Source organism: Sardina pilchardus, chromosome 3 (genome assembly GCF_963854185.1).
Source record: "Sardina pilchardus chromosome 3, fSarPil1.1, whole genome shotgun sequence".
NCBI lineage: Eukaryota > Metazoa > Chordata > Actinopteri > Clupeiformes > Clupeidae > Sardina > Sardina pilchardus.
Genome location: NC_084996.1, coordinates 29104459 through 29124724, shown reverse-complemented (window position 1 = coordinate 29124724; position 20266 = coordinate 29104459). Strand labels below are relative to the sequence as shown.

Here is a 20266-nt window from a genome sequence, read left to right as displayed (position 1 = left end):
TGCTATATCCACAGGAGGGTTTCAAAAGACCCCTGGCCCACACTGGAGGAAATGGCAAATCAGAGATGAGCTAGCTACATGCAGATTAGGTTCATTCACAGCACAAAAGGAGAGGAGTTGCCTTTCCAGCTTGGCTCAAGGGTCAGGACACTCACTTGCAAATGTTCAACAGCCTTTTCTTCGTCTCGTCGTCACTTGTCAATAGTCAGCAACTGGAAGTGCAGTCAGCTGAAGCAGAAGATACTCATCGCAGTAGGTCCACACCATTGGGCTAATAATGCATCAGGCCATCATGGACCCTCTGATCTCTGTTATGACCCCCTGTGCCCCCTTCAGGCCTCTTGCTGTCAGTACAAGCAGAATCTGTGCACCTGTACTCCCATTATTGGGTGGCTCTCAAACTCTCTCCTCGATCCCACTGATCTATCACTAACACTGGATTATCCCATTGTTGCCGCCCAATCATTCTTTATCTAGATCAGTGAGGACGAGGACCGAGGAAGGATGTATAAAAGACCAAATGAGAGTTACCCACTGTGTCGGTAAATAAGGGACTTGCCTCCTTCCCCTTAGCCACTTTTATTCTCTCTTGCAGGCGTCATTTCTGATGTTCTCTAATTCCTTATTCTCTCTCTCTCGCTCTCTCTCCCCTTATCTCTCTCAATCACTTTGGCACTGTTTCCCAATCCCACGCTAGAATTCTAAATGCTTCACTTCCTACATTCTTTATTTATTTATTTATTTTTTGCTCTTGTGACGGGGCATAGCCAATTGCACCTTTCTGAGAAATGTCAGTGAGAGAGGATTTCCTCCACATAAACCAATTGTACTAAAGCTATCTGATCACTTCAGTGGGAGTTTACTGTTGGGGCACTACCTGAAAACAGAACTACTGTTGAATATTATCAATAGTAACTGAAGTATTAACAGTGTCATTCTTATAGGTTTCCTCTCTAGACTGATCCCTAACATCAACATCACCTTCACAGACAGGAAGTCAGGATTTCCCCCCCAAAATTTGTATTTGTATTTATATGTTGAATGCTGTAATTGTTCCATTCCCACCCGTGACCATGTTGATATATCATCGTTGTTGTTTCTGACTATACATAAGACTCAAAAGCCAAATGGTCAAAACACAGTAAACAATGTTTGAGGGTTTCTTTTCTTTCACTTTATTTTAGAAGATGGCAGGGTGAGAGGCAGTTGTTAAGAGGTTACATTAAGAGCAGTTTCGCATGAATGAACAACATTGAGTAACACGAATCCTGATATGGGGGCAACTGTTTTTACGGTTTGTGATGGAAATATCTATATTTAACAAGTACACACATGATTAGAAGTTTAGAGAGAGCCATCCATAGGCACTAGGAATAATTTCTCATCCATTTTGTGACTGAATCAGTTGCATAAACATTGTGATAAAACAATCCCCCCCCTCCCGCCCCTTCCTCCCCCAACATACAACACAAAACAGACACACAACCAAGGCCTTCTCAAAAATCATTATAAAAAAAATCTGGTGGCAGTATTGGAAGAAGCTCAGGACACAGTAATTTTCTTTACAGTTTTGTTTCGTGTTCCCCCCCCTCCCCTGTGCTGTTTTCACCCAACATGGCACAGTGATGTGGCACACACAGTCACAGTGCATACAGAGAGAGTAGAAATACTGGGTACTGAAGTAGTGTACTGGTCATAATTACAACATTTGAAAGCAGAGGGCTCCCAGACCCAACATCATTGCCTGCTGAAAGAAAGAGCGATAGAGACACAAAGAAAAAGAGAGAGAGAGAGAGAACAAGAGAGAGAAAAGAGAGAAAGAGAGATAGAAGGGGGTCAGACCTTAACAACCCTAAAATGTACAACATGTGACCCGGCGAATCACATTGGCGGTAACACGCGGCGCTTTTTCAGAAGGTGGACAGACGGGCACACTGGCGTGGTGTGACGCTGCGCTGGCACAAGTGGCACAAGTGGCACTGCATGGCTTGGTCTATTGGTTAAGGGCACTGCATGGCTGGCAGCTGCGCTCCCTTCTCTCCCACACAGCGGCGTCACTGTCACCAGCTCACCGCGCGCTCTGTGCTGGGCACGTCTGGCGAGGGCTGCGGCCCTCTGACGCACTGAAAGGGAACTAGAACTGGGCAAAAAGGCACACTGTGTGCAGCGAACGAGCGAGTGAGCGAGCGAGTGTGGGGCTTCTTCTCACGCTAGGCAAACACACACACATACACACACACACACACACACACACAGACACACACACACAAAGAAACGGAGATGTCCCTCCCTCGAGCAGTGGCCGACGGCTGCCGCCCAGATGACACAGTGACACACAACGTGACTCATCCTCATCTGCCTACGGCCGGTAAAGCCCGTTCCACATTTGGTCGCCACATCAGAATTAGCTTCATTTGATTCCTTTTTTTTTCTTCCGCTGTACAAAAAGAGTAGTCATTCGCTTTTTGGGTTAAAAAAAACAACAACAATTCAGGCTAACGGTCAACTTTTTAAGGCAAGCTGACTAGGACCTTCTATGTTTGGTCAGAGGGGTCCTTTGGTTAGTCATCAAGGGCAGTCAAGGTCAGCGAGAAGAGGCTGAATGGGTGACCCATTGCTGTACCAGCATCTGTACAGTAGACATACAGACTACAAGGTCCTGTTTCCCCCTCCCCCCTTTCCTTAACCTTTGCTTAGTAAAAATAAAAAATGAAGGCCTCTACAATTCATTTGTTGCTTTTTTTCTCTGAACATTTAGAAAAAGTGCAGCACAGAGGAAGGGTCAGTATGCACAGCAGACAGGCACCAGGGGCTGGGGGAAGGGTCGCTAGGGTGTGTGTGTGTGTGTATGTGTGTGTGTGTGTGTGTGTGGAGGAAGAAAAGGTTTCATAGTCCAAATGTGCTGCATGCATGTCTGTTCTAGTTTGGCACTGAGGGCTTGAGCGTGTCAAGAGTGGTGATGATTGTGTGTGTATGTGTGTGTGTTTTTGTCTAAGGGACATTATGTGAATGTGAATGAGTGTGTGTGCGGGCAAGGGACATTGTGTGAATGTGTGTGTTTGTGTGTGAGGGACATTGTGTATGTGAGGACAAGGGAGGCCAATGTAGAGGTCTCATGAAGGCTGAGTCTGAACGTTACAGCTCTCCTCTGGGCTTGGAGCCAAAAAGGCAGAAGACCCCTCTACTTTACAACCACCCCCTCCTCCACCAACAAAACATGTCCGCCACAGGCAGCAGGGCTTTCCGAGGTGTATGTGTGCGTGTGTGTGTGTAAAACTAAGGAAGAGTAGGGTTAAAAACAGGAGAGTGTGTGAATGTGTGTATATGTGTGCACAAGTAATACTATATGGAAGTTGAACTTAACATTCACAAGTGTGTGTGTGTGTGTGTGTGTGTGTGTGTGTGTGTGTGTGTGTGTGTGTGTGTGTGTGTGTGTGTGTGTGTGTGTGTGTGTGTGTGTGTGTAGGGTTATTTCCTATAGGAACAGAGCCAGCCCTTTGCACTTCAGGCTGTGCTTTAGAGGTGCAGTACCCATCTGCATAAACAGAGAAAGGCAGGAGCAATAAAAACAACACGGCACGCTCACAAATCAACATCCATCCTCATTTTTACAGTAAAGTCCTACAGAGTGAAGGGCTTAGAACCGCACCTGTATCAAACAAGGCAAGTGAGCAGGGGGCTGTACAAAGAGTCCTGGAACCGGTGAGAGGGCTTCGCAAAGGCCGACTCCGTCCCTTTTCTGTTTCACACACCACAGAGCGGGAGAGACGAAGAGAGAGGGGGGGGGGAATCAAATAAAAGGCAATGGTTCAATTGGTACCTCAAAAATAAAAACAGTGGTTCTTGTCAGGTCAGGTACATGTATGCCTTTCTTTTTTTCTTTTTAAGTCACAGGACAATGAACCTTGTGGCCAAGATCAAACATACAAAACAAACCAAAAAAAGTCTTGTTAAAAAAATAATAAAATAAGATAAAATTAAATAAAAGAATGAAATAAAACGTTAATTCTACCACCACTGGCTATCGCCACTTCAAAAGTAACCTTCTGGCATTAAGAACCACTCTAAACAAAAACAAAAGAGGGAGGAGTCAGCTGCTTTACAGGGGAAGGTGGGGGGCAGGGCAGGGCAGTGATAGGTGGAAGCCAGCACCAATCAATGTCCAGCCAGTCAAAACACTGACCCGTCAATCAGAACGGTGAACACTTCCTTTGCGTGACAAATGAAATTGAAAGTAGGTTTTAGGAAAATGCAAGAGTGGTCATCTTGAGGAGCCCTGAGAGTAATCAAAAACATGGACATAGCAGAACTTTTCTTGTCGTGTGTGCCTAAAACAGTAGGTATTCAGTTTACTTTCTGTGTGCGTGTCTAAACATTTAACACGCATGAAACGAAGGCTCCCCCTCAAGAAAAAAAAAAAGGTTCTCCAATTGCTTGTAACAGAAATCCACCAGAGCCAAAAAAGTGTAAACTTCTTGAAATATAAGTTAAGTTTTTTTCCTCATAGGTAAATATATTCATATATTCATATATCCATATATATATATATATATATAAATCCATATATATATATGGATATGTATATAAAACAAATTCAAGATTTAAAACAGCTGATTAGACAACTACAGCTAAATAAAAGCAAAACAAAAAAGTGGGCCTGGAAGGTGTGGACAAAGGCTCAGAACATCTTTTTTTCCATACAACAAACCGTTCAAACACCAGAAGGTTTTTTAATAATCATTTATGAACCCTGGCTACTCAGACAGCAGCTAACTGGCACACAGGTCAGCTCCAAAACATCAGGTCAGCTGCTTAGCAAGTAGTTGGTCAGTGTTAAGAAGGCTCAAAAGGCGACATTTAAGGACAGTGCTCTGATTTCCATCGAGTTTCCATTGGATCCTACAACATACAAAGAAACAAAACAAAACAAAAAAAAACAGAAGGAAAAAAAACCAACACACTCCTTTTCACTATATACTAAAGTTGCTTGCGGATTTTGCCCATCTGCATCAGTTTTTCATCTGGTGGACAGGGAGGAGGACAGAGCGGCAGGCCGCCCGTCACTCAGAGCGGCCACTAAGAGACTGGGGAGGGGGAGAGTAAGGCAACGATATACAGTTTGACAGTGCGGGCTTGTACACCATATTTACTTTCTCCAAACAAACAAACAAACACAGACAGATAGACAGACAGACAGACGTTCCTCCCGCATCAGTATGCAGCGAGTGGTTCGTGGCCACTCAAGTCTCTGGGGGGGGAGGGAAAGCGGTGGCGGTTCCGCACATTTACAAAGTCCCCTACGCCCGACCACCCGCCCTTAACCCGGGTCAGAGCATTACAGAGAAAGGGACCACAGTGGGTTAAAACCAGGCACAAGGGCTGGGGACACTATCCCATTTCGGGTGTGTGTGTATGTGTGTGTGTGTGTGTGTGTGTGTGCGTGTGTGTGTGTGTGTGTGTTGGAGGGGGATTTAGGGGGCAAAACGGGGATAGTGGTTGGACATGTAGAGATCAGGTCAGGGGGAAAACGTGTGTGTGTGTGTGACTGTGTGTGTGTGCATGTGTGTGAATCCTGCAAATAGGACAGCAGGGACAGGTGGTGAAGTGGTGTTTGGACCAAGGCAGAGGTGAGGTGAGGGGGAAGGGGAAAGGGGTCAGGTGGGGTGTGTGAGTGAGGGGTGCACTGGCATCGGCAACGTCACTGCAGCATGAGCTGCTTGAGGTTGTCGTGCAAGATGGTGTCCTTGACGTCGCGGAAGACCAAGCGGATGTTCTCGGTGTTGATGGCGGTGGTGAAGTGGTGGTAGAGGGGCTTCTGCTGCTGGTCCCGCCGCTTGCTGCGGAAGCACTCCACCAGGAACTTCTGCACGTCGGCCAGGCTGTGTGCGTCGCCCGTGTACTCGGCGAAATAGTCCTTGATCGACACCGTCTTCACCTTCTCCTCCAGCAAGTCCGTCTTGTTGAGGAAGAGGATGATGGAGACGTTGGAGAAGACGCGGTTGTTGACGATGGTCTCGAAGATGCTGAGCGACTCCGTCAGACGGTTGGTCTGCCGGTCCTCCATCAGCACCTGGTCGTACTCGCTGGACGAGACGAGGAAGAGGATGGAGGTGACACTGTCGAAGCACTCGAACCAGCGCCGCCGCTCCGACCGCTGTCCTCCGACGTCCACCATCTTGAAGGGCACGTTCTTGATATCGAAATCGTACTCGTGGATGCCCTTAGTGGGTTTGCGCGCCAGCAGGATATCCTGCTGTGTCGGGAGATAGTCCTGCAGGGGGGACAAACATCGAGACAGGTTTTAATAAGAGGACTGCTTGGTGTGTGTGTGTGTGTGTGTGTGTGTGTGTGTGTGTGTGTGTGTGTGTGTGTGTGTGTGTGTGTGTATGTGTGTGTTTATGTGTGTGTGTGTGTGTATTAGAGTTGGATAAGTTGGGGAAAAATAGTAGCTTCAGTTCAATATTCCAAATTGTCGCTTTAAGTTGGGCCAGTTTAGATTGGTGAGCATGAGAAGCACAGCACTCCTGTTAGGTGAACTTCAGTGTCTAACACAAGGAGGATGATGTGAAAATAAAAATCAGAAATTAAACACTGGGTCCGAATGATCAATTACAGCCTCTTGTATGCAATTTTGATAACAAATTGCTACCTTGCACATACATATGCTTACATGTTCAGTTTGTGACCCCGAGTTTTGAGACAAACGAAGAGAACAACAACTTTTACTAATAGACATTTGTGTGTGTGTGTGTGTGTGTGGTCAATGGCGGCTCATATGCCACAAAAAAAAGGTTCTGTAAAAGGGTGAAAATATCTTTAACAGTAGGATCATGTATCGAGTCTAGGTATGATATTGAGCCTAAAAAAGGAAGGAATGATAAAGTGCCACTGTTGTACTGAGGGAAAATGCAAAAAGAGTAACAGGGAAACAAAGAACCAGAAGGAACTCCTGCAACTAAAGTTCAATATAATTTTGAGGAACTCACATTAACCAGTTTCAATTCTTTGTTTGAAGGCCTCCCCTTATTGACAGGCAAGAAACCAAGTCTACCAGTTTCTGGACAAACCAATTTGTTCCTCCTTCAGCAGCAAATCACACAAAGCACCCAAACACGAAACCGCTGCTTTCATAAAATAACCCTGACCAAACAAAGCTCTTCATATCACACATTACATCAGTAGTCAGACGCTATATGACCACCGCCCCCCCGCCCGCCCCCACACCGCTTTCCCTTTGCATACCATGCAAACCTTCAGAGTAGTTCACAGATTTAAATAATATAAGAATACATAGAGATGTGAAAAACTGTAGTTTATAACATAGCAGTACTAGGAATAGTGTAGGTCTCTACAATATAGTTTATAAAGTGCCTTAAAAGGCTTGGAAGGCTTGTGAGTGGACCTTCCACACACCAATACCACACCACGAGCCTCATCACTGTCGCCACGGTGTCTGAGCCCGAGCAGAACAGGAAGGACAGAGAGCACGTCTGATGACCCTCTCTGATGACCTGATGGCGAGGCGGGTTTACCGCAAACGGAGATCATGTCCGTGGAGCAGATGGATCTCTTCCCCGCGACCTATGACCCCTCGTTGGCTCATCCCAGAGCGCTGCCTACGTGTTGCTGGCATAGGCAAGGCTGGCATGGGCAAGGCTGGCTCAGATCGGCCTCTCTGCCGGACGCCTGATCCTGATCCCTACTAAGGGAGGCCAGCAGGTAAGACTTTCCAAGCAATGGCAAAGTTATCGGTTGAGAATTTAAAACACAGAGACTCATCCAAATCTAGAGGGTATTCAGAAAAGTCAATAGAATAGGCACAATGTAACATCCTTGAAATATTTTCCATAAAAATTTCTAACCAGGTGGTAATGTTTTCAGTACGGATTTACCATCAAGAGCAACTTCAGTAACTTACGATATCTGATATCCTTCACTCAACTGTAGGGGAAGAAAGTTCACGGCTAGATACTCATGGGTACGCTCAAACGGAGTTGAGTCAGATGACGGCAAATGACTCTCCTTCCTGAACTGGCCCAAGCCAAGCACATTTTGGGGGAGGGAAAGCAGGGATGCGAGTCACCACAGCGACAGTACCGTACAGTCACCAATTCTGGCCCACAATATACTATTTAGATTCTTCACATTTCAGTTGAGATTCAGTTGTGAGATGGGCTACATTGTAACTGATTTATTTACCATAAAGTGACAACATTTTGCAAATACTGGGAGCATCATGGCCATCTTGGCACAGTAAATTTGCTCTCAACTCTGACTTCCTTTCCCATTTCCACTCTGTGACGCAAGAACAAGGTCTTGTGTCATCTTGTGAACTTCTGAGGGAATGCTATCAGCAGTAGCAAAATGTATGAAAAATAAAATCATAATGTTAGACTAACAAATGTTGATGACTGGTGTTGTTGTACCAGTGGAATATCACTCGAAAAAATCTCAATATCTTCCTCCCACCTCTAGTTACAAGGGTGGTACGCATGAAGCTCTTCAAAGAACATCTCCTCTCATGGCACTACTACAGACAATTGAAATCATTGATGCACTTATTACACTCATTGATGCAGTTATTGTGGTTTTTATTTGTTGTTAGAAGTGCTCTTAAAAACTTAAATGTTTTATCATGTTGTAAGTCGCTTTGGTTAAAAAGCGTCAGCCAACTGACATGAAATGTAATGTAATGTAATGTAATGTAATATAATGAAGCACCCAGTCACATCACGCCATCCCTGGCTCGTACCCAAAACACAAAAATGCTCACTTCCCGCACATGGCACTATTTTTACTTTTACCATGTTTGCATGTCTGTGTGTGTGTGTGTGTCTTTCTGTCTGTCTCTGAGTGTGTGTGTGTGTGTGTATGAGTGTGTATCCCTCAGATGTGCCTGCGGAGGCAAAAGAATGACACAAATGCACCAAAAAACTCCCACTGCGACACACACACACTCACACACACACAGCTGGGACTCACTTAAAAAAGAAGTAGTGCTTGATGAGTCACACACACACACACACACAAACACACACACACACTCATACCAGTACTGAAGAAGCAGATGGATGAGTTTGCACGCAGGGAAGCATATGGTTTTGTAAACAGGAGGGAATGCCCCATTCCCTGCATAGCTGAAATAGCAGCCCCCCCTGACTAGGGGCAGATTGTTGTTGGCGTGGGTGGTGAGAGAGACGGAGGAAGGTCATGGGCAGGAAGGTTGCAGGTTTTGCGGCTCTCAGGGGGGCGGGCGGTCAGCGGCAGTTAGGCCCCGTGTGACGCCGAGAAGAATAAAAAACACCAAGAACAAGAACAGGACTGGAGGCAGCAGAGGGGAGAGGATGGGGGGAGGAAGAGAGTGATGAGGAAGAGAGTGAGAGAGACAGAGAAAGTGTAAGAGATGGAGAGAGGGCAAGCGAAAATGAGAGAAAACAGGGAGAGAGAGAGAGAGAGAGAGAAATAGAAGTTGAATAGAAATAGAAGGCTGTAGGTGCATTCCTGGAATACCAGACAGGATGACATCACAGGTGAGTGAGCAGAATGGAAAAGCCATCGCTGACGCTGATTGGCTGAATGCCAAGCCCACCCACATCAGCAAGGCGGAGGGCTGCCCAGCAAGTTTCCAGCACTTAGAGCCATAAGGCTTAAGGGTCTAGGGGGAGAGGATATCCTTACACACACACACACACACACACACACACACACACACACACACACACACACACACACACACACACACACACACACACACACACACACACACACACACACACACACACACACACACACACACACACACACACACACACACACACACACACACACACACACACACACACACACACACACACACACGTGTGATTTAGATTGCGCACTCTAACCACATCTACTTCCTAGTTCCCCTCCAGGAAAATTGTCAGAGCCGTTATGCTACAGGCTACTCCTTTTATGCTACGGGCAACCGTGGCCTACTGGTTAGGGCACCGGCTTATAACCGGAGGGTTGCCGGTTCGATCCCCAACCACTCCTTCGAGCAAGGCACCTAACCCCTCACTGCTCCCCGAACGCCGCTGGTTGGGCAGGCAGCTCACTGCTCTGGGTTAGTGTGTGATTCACCTCACTGTGTGTTCACTAGTATGTGCTGTGTGTGTTCACACAGAGAACGAATTTCCCTCACGCTATGTGCTACTCCTGTTATGCTACGTGCTACTCCTGTTATGCTATGGGCTACTCCTGTTATGCTACGTGCTACTCCTGTATATTAGTAAACCCGAGTAGGACACAGGTTTACAGGCCACCACCATGAGTCGAGATGCCTGTGACGCTGACACACACACACCTGAGAAGGCAGAGGGTTTGGGTTTTGAGTGTACCAACCACACACACACACACACACACACACAGTGAGGTGGGGCATTAAGGGAGGGGATGGGAAAAGAAGAGTGGGGGAAAAAGGCCCGTAGAAGGAGAAGGAGAGAGTAGCCACAGTTTACTTCCTCTTTCAAAAACAGAATACCAGGGGAAGGAAACAGATCCATGCAGCCTGCAGATCCACTTCTCCAGCAGCAGGCTTGAGCACTCAAGACCTCCTAACTCGCCATCACAGAGATCTTGACTCAGCAGTCCTCACACACACACACACCGGCACACACACCGGCACACACACCAGCACGGCACCAGTCAGGCCTCCAACACAACAGCAATGAATTCAGTTTAAGCATATATATATATATTTGTTGGTGCTACAAACCGTAGAGGACCATAAACAACACCTTTAACCCTGAGCATATACTGCTTACAGTAACGACTGTGCTGGAGGCAGGAACAGCTGTACACACATTTAGTTGTGCAGTGTTGAAATTAAGAATATAAACTTCTTCTACAGCTTTGATATGAGCACTGAGTGCCCAACTACTGTCTACATATCCATTTTAAATGATTTTCATGACTTACACACAAGGCAAAGAAAATATTTAAAGTCTCAGGGTCAAAATGAGCGCTTACAACAGCTCTAATTATAGAATACCGGCACTTCTACTGTTGACTTTCTCAAGAAACTGATGGTACAAGTTCTCAAGAAACTGATGACTAAAACTGAGGTTGGTGCAAGAGAGGGGGGGCATTGTGTGTGTGTGTGTGTGTGTGTGTGTGGAAAAAGGACGAGAATATAAAGAGTGGTCTTTGCCTTTGTGTAATGGAATTGGTCAGTCTTGAAGTCTTCAACAATTAGTTTTCCTCGAACTAGGCATTTACATTAGACACATAATATGCTGATTGAAACACATTCCAATCAGACAGGCTAGGTGGTTACCAAGCTCATAATTCATGAGCCCTTTTCATTGCTAACAGAAAACATCTAGTCTAGCAAAGCAGTGGCCCCTGAATCCTGAATCTCAATATTTTGATCACCAATGATTAAATCAGCGCCAGTCAGAGGCTACATTCATTCAGGAAGAGCTAATCAAGTGTGCCCTAAACATGTCAATTTGCCTGCCAGTGCGTTGAGTAAATTTGTGTTGTTAAGACTTCTTGAAATAAGTAAAAAAATAATATTTCGAGAGAACATCGCAACACTTGGTTAGATTTCATTATTTGCAGTGTGGCTGTAGCCGGACTCACAGTTTATCCTAACAGCATGCCAGCGTCTGACTGAGGAGTGCCACTGGGTGCTCTCTGTCCGCACTGAATCCGTTAATGATTGTGTCCTATTGCATCATATTTCTCATTCAGGGGTGCGTTTCCCAAAACCATAACTTAGCAACTTTGTTGGTTACAATGCAATTTCCCATGGGCAACCAACTACGTTGTTTAGAGGTTAGCAACTATGGTTTTTGGAAACATCCCAGAATAGCAAAACAATGCGAACGACAGAAAGAAAATAGAAATAGGGCGTCCGACAAAAGTCCTGCTCAAAACTTTGTGTAGAATTATGCTGCATTGTGTCGAGTTTAGTTAAGACGATTAAAAGCAATGTAATCAAACTGATTTTGTCACTTGCACCATGGGCAGTAGAGCGTGGTCACTGTGATTCATGGAAGCCGCTTTGAGCAGACAGACGCACGTCTTGGTAAATCTTACAGGAAATGAGGTCATAAAATGGAAATGTGTCTTCAGCAATCATCCTTGCTGAGTAGGTTTGTGTATGTGTGTATGTGTGACAGGGAGAGAGCGATAGAGAGAGAGAGAGAGCATGTGTGTGAGTGTGTGTTAGAGAGAGGTGAGGAATATCCCGTGCGTGAGAGGCTAGAGGTTAGTGATTTGTTTCTGTGTTGATGACACCCAACCATTGGTTTCAGTTCCTCTTTAAGCTGGTCCTCGGTGGCGACAGCAAGTCGCTGTGCCACACCCAGCATGTCAATCAACCAATCCACCACCTACTGGTTTCCCCTTCTCCCTCTCAGGCAGAGATGATGCTACCAGGGAAATAACACGGTCATCAGATTTCAGATCAGATGCCAGTTACAGGCTGTGACCTTAAACTCCAGAAAGAAATCTTTACCTGTGCTGTAATGTTAATCTGTTAGCCATTTATCAGTCGTGTGTTGGCACTTTCTATTTAATATCTATGATATATAACAGTCTTTTAGGTTTTCCCCCCCTTCTCCATCCTTTTTTTTTACAATGTCTATTGATTATTTATTCTTGAATGGACACTTGAGCACAATGAATTTCAATGCTTATTTATGAGTACATGACAATAAACTTTGAACTTGAACTATATGACCAACTATTTAGATATTCTGTAAATATGTCCTCATATATGTATTTCTGTACTGGTACTATACTTGTTGAATCTAATTGAATCTTATGTTATCCTGACACCAGGATTTGATCACATAATTTGACAGCAGACAATTTGATTTTAAATATAAAAATCTGAATAATCTATGACTTGATCAAAAAACAAACAAAATGTTCCTTATTTATAACAAAATGTCTGTATATTCTGCATTTCCATGAATTTTTATTTCTCTCTTCAACCACATTTCTTCCTGTGCTTTCATGGAATTGGGAGAGAATGAAATCAGTGACCCCTGTGACATTTCACTCTTGACGCTTCAGCAACAAGCCTCTGGTTGCATCTTGTCTGATGCAATCTTGCCATTCATTGCAAATGATGCTCCTCAGTCATGACGCCCAAACCCTCTAAGAAAAGGCGCAACAGCTCAGCAGAAGCGGCTGGCATATATCTGCCATTCACAGGTCATCACTGTTACCTTAATCTATGAAAAGAAGCACTTGGATCTATGGAAGAGGCACTGAAGATGCCTTGCACAGAATGACCCCTGGATGACCCCTGAAGGTACCGTTACATGACAGGGGCATGTAACCACTGCTTATCTAACAATATCTCATCTGTGTGCATAGACACCACTGTGACGCATATAGATGACATCCTGAGGTGAGCTTTCTCATACTGAAACTTAAAAGTTAACGTTAAGTTATTAAGTTGTGGCTTCGATGCAAAAGCAATTAGGTCATCTATGCAAGACTACAACATCAAAAATCTGCCCAGCTTCAAAAAAAAGAAAAGAAAACACACACACACACACACACACACACACACACGAATAGAGCAGTTTGTCTGCATCAACAAAAGGATACTGCTGGGACAGCTGCAGAAGCCCACACCACTCCAGGCAGTTGTGTGTGTGTGTGTTCGCACACTGAAACGTTGGGTAAACTTGTGTATGTACTCTAGAAATATCACTCCTGGTGTGAAATGAATGTGTGCATGTGTGTTGTGAGCGTATGTGTCTGATGTTTTACACTATGTGCATATACAGCGCCAGTCCTTTCTCCAGTACCAATCTAATAAAACCCTCATCACCGATGGATCTATGAAGGTGTACATGGAAATAGATACATTGTAGCGTGTGTTTGTGTCCCTTCAAGACACGCCTGAAATAGTCCTGAGATGGTGACACTTACCGGCATTCCCAGTTTTTCCAAGTTGTCCAGGAAATACTTCACTGATTCACCCTGAGAGCAAAAGAAAAGGAGAATGAGAGAAAACGATGTTAGAGATGCAGTTCCAAGGCAAATATATCCACTGAAAATAATCCTCCATCCCCGTAAAATGTTATACCAACAAGCGAGGTCAACCAAAAGGCCTGTGTGTCTGAATGCCTGTCTGCATGTTTGTTTTTCTTACAGTGAAACTGAGAGAGAGAGAAAGAGAGAGTGAGAGAGGGAGGGAGAGAGAGAGAGAGAGAGGACAAGATAACTGCAACAATATGGTGACAGAATACCTAAATAAAAGAGAAAATAAGAAGAGAAAGAAGAAGAAGAAAAAATTGACAAAAAATAAAATTGAAAAAAAAAGGACAACGGTCACAGGGACCCAGACAGATGAATGGGGGTGGGGGAGAGAGAGAGAGAAAGAGAGAAAGAAAGAAAGAGAAGAGGAGAGGGAGAGAAAGAGAGAGAGAGAGAGAGAGAAAGTGCATGTGTTGAATACAGATGAGCAACATAAACAGTATTCACGCATGAATTGTTTATCGCTGCCCATCAAGAGAACATGGGCCTCTATTAGCAAACACCACAATTATAGCCCAGTTCCCCAGCCATTCCAGCTAACTCACTCCAGAGCAAAACATGAACATACGTGCGCGCGCACACACACACGCACGCACGCACACTTAGAAAGACCAACACACTAAGATGACCTGTTTTATACCTCCCATAGAATTTTTCTACATTTGAATTTGTTCCAGCTAAAAGCCTTTAAAGTCACTAATACTGAGTCGACATGAGATCAAATATACTGTAGATACAACCCGATAACATCTTGTACCGTCAGCCGTGGTTGCTACCTTGGTCCAGACATCAAAATTACATTTTGTATAAGGGTTTATCTGCAAATAAAGCGGCTTGCCTATTTATACAGGTCCTGTGTGTCTGTGTATGTGTGTGTGAGTGTGTGTGTGTGTGTGTGTGTGTCTCGCCAGTCTCTCTGTCTTCCTTCCTGACGTCATGGCCTCTCCGACATCACATCGCCATCAAAATGTTTCACTCAATTCAACGCCCCAACACCTCGACACTTTCACACACTAATAAATTAAATTGGAGTGTTCGCTAAGAGTGTATTGACCTTCCAGTGTTATAACAGATCCATTAATTATAAATTTATTTCGGTGTTATATTGATGTTAGAATTAAACAATGCTATTACAAATTCACATTATTTGCATTTATTAATTTATCAAACGTGTGGGATGAACACAAGACTGTTATTTACTGAACGCACGGAATGCACGTCCTCAATGACGCAACGTATACTCGAGATGCAATATTCAAATGAATGATAAGTGCACCATGACGTGATCGTACATGAGCATGCAAGACCGGCTTTATTGATAACCCTGTGGTCTGCACCCGAGTGGTGACCTCCAGTAACAAGCAAGTTTTCTTTCACAACGCAGACAGTTGTGTACGTGAATGTACATGAAAAGCCTGGTAAAAAAGCATGTACACTCCCAGTCTTATGCTGCAGCCTGGTGGGATGTGGTCTATTCAGTCGTTTGGGTGTCCGACATTAGTTCCCCATCCCCATTGCCTGTCGCCGATGGCTCCAAGGCAGGGAAGCCAGCACCTGCTCCTGGGACCTCATTACAGAAACTTCCTAACTCTGAAATCCTATCTTATCTCAGTTTACTGTAGGATGGCATTTAGGATTTTTGGTCTTGCAGAAGCATGTTTCCTAACTGCATTTAGGACAAAATCCTATCCTAACTTAAGATAGGAATTTGGCCATTACAGAACCATCCTAACTCAAGAATTTCCTAACTTAGGATGGCACAGGCCCTGTCCTAAATGCAAAATAACTGCCAAAACTGACTGCAACAGGCCTGTTGGGTTGCCAATGACAAGATGAAGAGCATATTCTGAGCACACCCTACATCAACTGTTCTCTACACCAGTGGTTCCCAAACTTTTCTGGCTTACGGCACCCCTAAACATATCTCTCTCCATCCACGGCACCCCCATTTTTTTTTTTTTTTTTACTTTTCACTCAACCTTCTTTGTGCCATATTTGTACTTCATGCCATTTTCTTTAACCTTGTGATATGTTGGATAGGCCAAAACTTATTTTATTATAGGCATTACTAAGATAAGGTGAAGTTAATATCTTTTTTTGTTTTATTCAAATGAACTACTTTCATTCAACTCATTTAATTGAACTTTTGAATAAATGGTGAACAGGATAACCAACTTGATAACCGTGTTTGAAGGGGACGTGATTTAACGTAATTAACTATTTTTATCTATTTCAATACATCCGTCAGGTCTGGAGGCATCGTTTTTGCAGTAAGAGCCTCCCGATGCAACATGCAATGCGTCGCCACCATGGAAGGATTCTGTTGCATAGCTTTCGTTACAAAGCCTTTGACCCGACCTGTCATTGAGGCCGCCCCGTCAGTGGCAGTGCACACACTTACGCACATATCCCAGCTAAGATTATTGTTTCTTAAGTATTCATCTGTCACCCTGAATATCTCATCTCCGGCAGCATGGTTGGTCAGTTCTTTGCAAAATAAAAAGTTATCTGTAAATGTGTCCTCATCGACATCTCACGTTAGCGAGCAGCTGGCAAAGGCCACTAGCATAAGTGGACTCGTATTTGAAGCGCAAACTTCCCCAATAGCCGTAGCCATCGTTAGCCCACGTCTCCCTGCAGACCAGGCATACTGGTCTGGTGTGGGACACGTTACCTCGCCAGCCCAAGTGAACCCATACTGGAGGTAGGAGTCGTTATGTTGCCTCACTTTTCTCTTTGCTGATTTCGTCTGGTCAGATTCCGAGGTCTGTCCCTGTGGAGGTGCATGGCGTTCTCTTTAAAAACGTATCCATTGCGCCTATAACTGCACTCCGCCATACGGAATAACGAACGAAGTCACCGAACAAACAATAAGTAGCCACTGTACCTACATACAGCACAGTACGATACAGTAAACTGTAGCCTATTGTTTGTGCTGCAAATACGTTTTTGCAATAAAATGAATTTTGAAATGGATATTATGCTTTTTAAAATTTCATTAAATTATCAAGCCTAGACAATTCCGCGGCACCCCTGAGCATGCGTCACGGCACCCCAGGGTGCCGCGGCACCCACTTTGAAAACCCCTGCTCTACACCACTAACACTAACACAACCAATGAAGGGAATCCAAGATGGTCCTAGTTCAATTCCAGACTGCCACCGCTGTGGCCATGAGCAAGGCACTTAACCAGTAGTAGCTCTGAGAGCAGTGGCCCTTGTAATATAATTGACATATTATGAAAGTCCCTTTGGATAAAAGCATCTGATAAATGAATAAATGTAATGCAATGTAATGTAATTCTACAACAGTCAAACACAGCTGGTCATACATAACCATATCACAGCCGCAGTACAGTCAAAGGAAGACAGAACCTCACCCTCTGAAGACCTGGACAAGAATAGAGGTTCACACATCACAACTCTTCCTATAAAGCAAATTCTGAATGTTCTCATTATATTCTCATCATATGTAGCCTTGGTGATACGATGATGATGATGATGATGATGATATGTTAGGGCAGGTGGCTTACAAGTGTACGAAGGTTTACACAGTCATGAGTGACCACAGACCCGAGTCATGTCAGACAACTCTCAGCGCTGAGGGCTCAGCCCCGAGCGCGGTGTTCGCTATGACGCTAAACAGGCAGATTGCTTATCGAGGTGAGTGACTGCTCTCCCTCGTCTGCAAAACCGAAATTGCAGTTCTCGCTCCAATACGCCGAATGGACGCCTAGCATAGCAGAACGTGAGGAAAATATTAAGTATATATCCTTTTTTGACCCCGTGAGGGAAATTCGTTCTCTGCATTTAACCCAATTTAACCGAATTAGTGAACACATACAGCACACAGTGAACACACAGTGAGGTGAATCACACACTAACCCAGAGCAGTGCCCAACCAGCGGCGCTCGGGAGCAGTGAGGGGTTAGGTGCCTTGCTCAAGGGCACTTCAGCCGTGGACTGGTCGGGGATCGAACCGGCAACCCTCCGGTTCCAAGCCCGAAGCCCTAACCAGTAGGCCACGGCTGCCCTTTTTTTATTTTTTTATTTGATCAACAAGAGCTCTGATTCTGATTGCACTTGGTGCCGCCTGATGCCGCGCCCCCCGCCCCTGGGCACAGAACAGAACTGTACGTCACGTTCATGTAACCGGTGTCATGCTCTACCGTGACCCTTGACCCCTGGAGGAGGCCCGGCTGGGTGTCAGCGGAGGGCGAGACCGCCTCGAGTGTGTCGGCTCATCGGCTGGAAGTCGAGCTGAGCCAGAGCGAGTGAGCGGACTTGTTTTATTTTTCTCGTCCCTGGGAAGCCGGGACACGCTCCACGCCTACACCAGCTGTCCAGTCTAATGAACAGCCAGAGAAAACATCCCGATCTCTCACACTCACACACACACACCTAAAGACCTCAGAGACACAATCCAGCAGAACAAAAAGCAATACAGATATTACAGGAAAGAAGGAAACGGCAACATTAAAAAAAAAACTGAAACTGAACCCTGAAACTAAGCAAGACAGATTGGGAACAGGGAGAAAGATAGAGCGAATGAAAGAGACAGCTAGAAAGAGAGAGAGAGAGACAGAGGGAGAGCGACAGAGAGAGACAGAGGGAGAGGGCGAGGGAGAGAGAGAGAGCGACAGAGAAAGAGAGAGAGAGAAAGAAAGAGAGGGAGGGAGGGAGGAAAAGCCTTGAGTAATGGGAACAGGCTGCGCAGGAAACGGCTAAAGCGAGCGGAAGAGCAAACAAGGCTCCGTCCTAATGTTCCATGACTCTCTGAGAAATCAAAAAGAGCTCCGGGCGGGGCGGCTGGGCGGCTGGGTGACGGGACGGCTGGGCGACCGCGGAGTCAGTGGGCAGCAGATCCCACACACACACACACACACACTGAACGAGCCGCTCTGACAACAGAGGGCATGGCCAGGCCAAACGGGTTAATGCCAGCCTGATGGCACTGTGCCCACTGACATAAGTCTAGCACGCGCCAGACTAACTTCCTACCCCCTCGCGCCGCGCTGTGTAGCACCTGGGCAGCATAATATGCAGCAAATTCAGAAGACAAATAATGAAAACATATTGCAAGAGTCAGCTGTATAGACACTGTATTGCACAGCCTATGCTTTAGTAAAAAAAGAAAATCGATACTTTGCTGCAATGCCGATGCATTATATTGATATTTGGATATCAAAAGCACATTCCCTACTGTGTGTGTGTGTGTGTTTTGTTATGAACTTGGGTGTGCATTACTGTGTGTATGTGTGTGTGTGTGTGTGTAATGAACTAGGGTGTGCATTACTGTGTGTGTGTGTGTGTGTGTGTGTGTGTGTGTGTGTGTGTGTGTGTGTGTGTGTGGGCGCTTGTCTGTGTTTGAAAGAGACTGCATGTTGTGTGCGCCCCAGACAGATGACCCCCGTAGTCAGCACCACACACCCATTTCCTTCCACAGCACTTCCACCTCAGAGACCGGAGGACGCGGCGGCGGTGTCCCTGTCACACCACCACAACCATCCCAGCATGCACCTGTGCTGCTGCACGCGTCCACAAGCACCAACGGAACACGGCCCAGTCCAGGATAACAGGCTGCGGGATGCTTTACGAGATGATGTGACCACAGGAAAGTCCCGTCTCGCGGACGACGGTGTGCTCTCTGTACGACCTCCGTTCATTTTCAATGCAGGGTGTGTCCGAAAGCACAGTATAAAAGAAATATAAAACCCACTGAACAATAAACACACACTACACACACACACATCAGTGCAAGTATCCAGAGTTAAAAAAAATAAAAAATAAAAAAAAGGAAACTTAGAACAGGGACAACAACAAAAGCTCAGGAAGAGTCAGACACTGGAACAAAACTAGTCATATTTTTAATCTTTCCCTATTTTTGAACATATTTATTTTCCTTCCTTGGAGAGCGACCAGGAGACTTTTTCATCTTCAAAGCTCAGTGAAACTTCACACTTGAAGACTAACGTGAGGAGGGGAAAATCGAGGATGCCCCTGACAGGTAGAAACAAAAGAGAGGGGAAACCATAGCAACCGATACCACCTCTAAACCTAAAACAAGAAGTAATAACTTCCTGTTCCCATTCACCACCAATCAGGTGATGGATGAGGTGTCTGAATTCTGCGGGCACGTATGACGGTGTCTGAACTCTGTGGGCTCGCTCGGCTGCGTCGGTAGAAACCACTGGAAACAACAAACACCAACACAAGTATTCAGC

At 45.3% G+C, this 20266-nt stretch overlaps 1 protein-coding gene across 1 annotated transcript in view; it reads right to left on the bottom strand.

Moving 5' to 3' along the window:
* Window positions 1-1461: 1461 nt before the first annotated feature.
* The window catches only part of gna13b (guanine nucleotide binding protein (G protein), alpha 13b), a 35519-nt gene continuing 16714 nt past the window's right edge, over window positions 1462-20266 (bottom strand). Inside the window, exons 3-4 of the mRNA XM_062532723.1 lie at window positions 13936-13986; window positions 1462-6271 (exon numbers count right to left, since the gene is read on the bottom strand). Coding sequence (XP_062388707.1) covers window positions 5699-6271; window positions 13936-13986 — 624 coding nt within the window. The 3' untranslated portion in view covers window positions 1462-5698. The remainder of the gene's footprint in view (window positions 6272-13935; window positions 13987-20266) is intronic.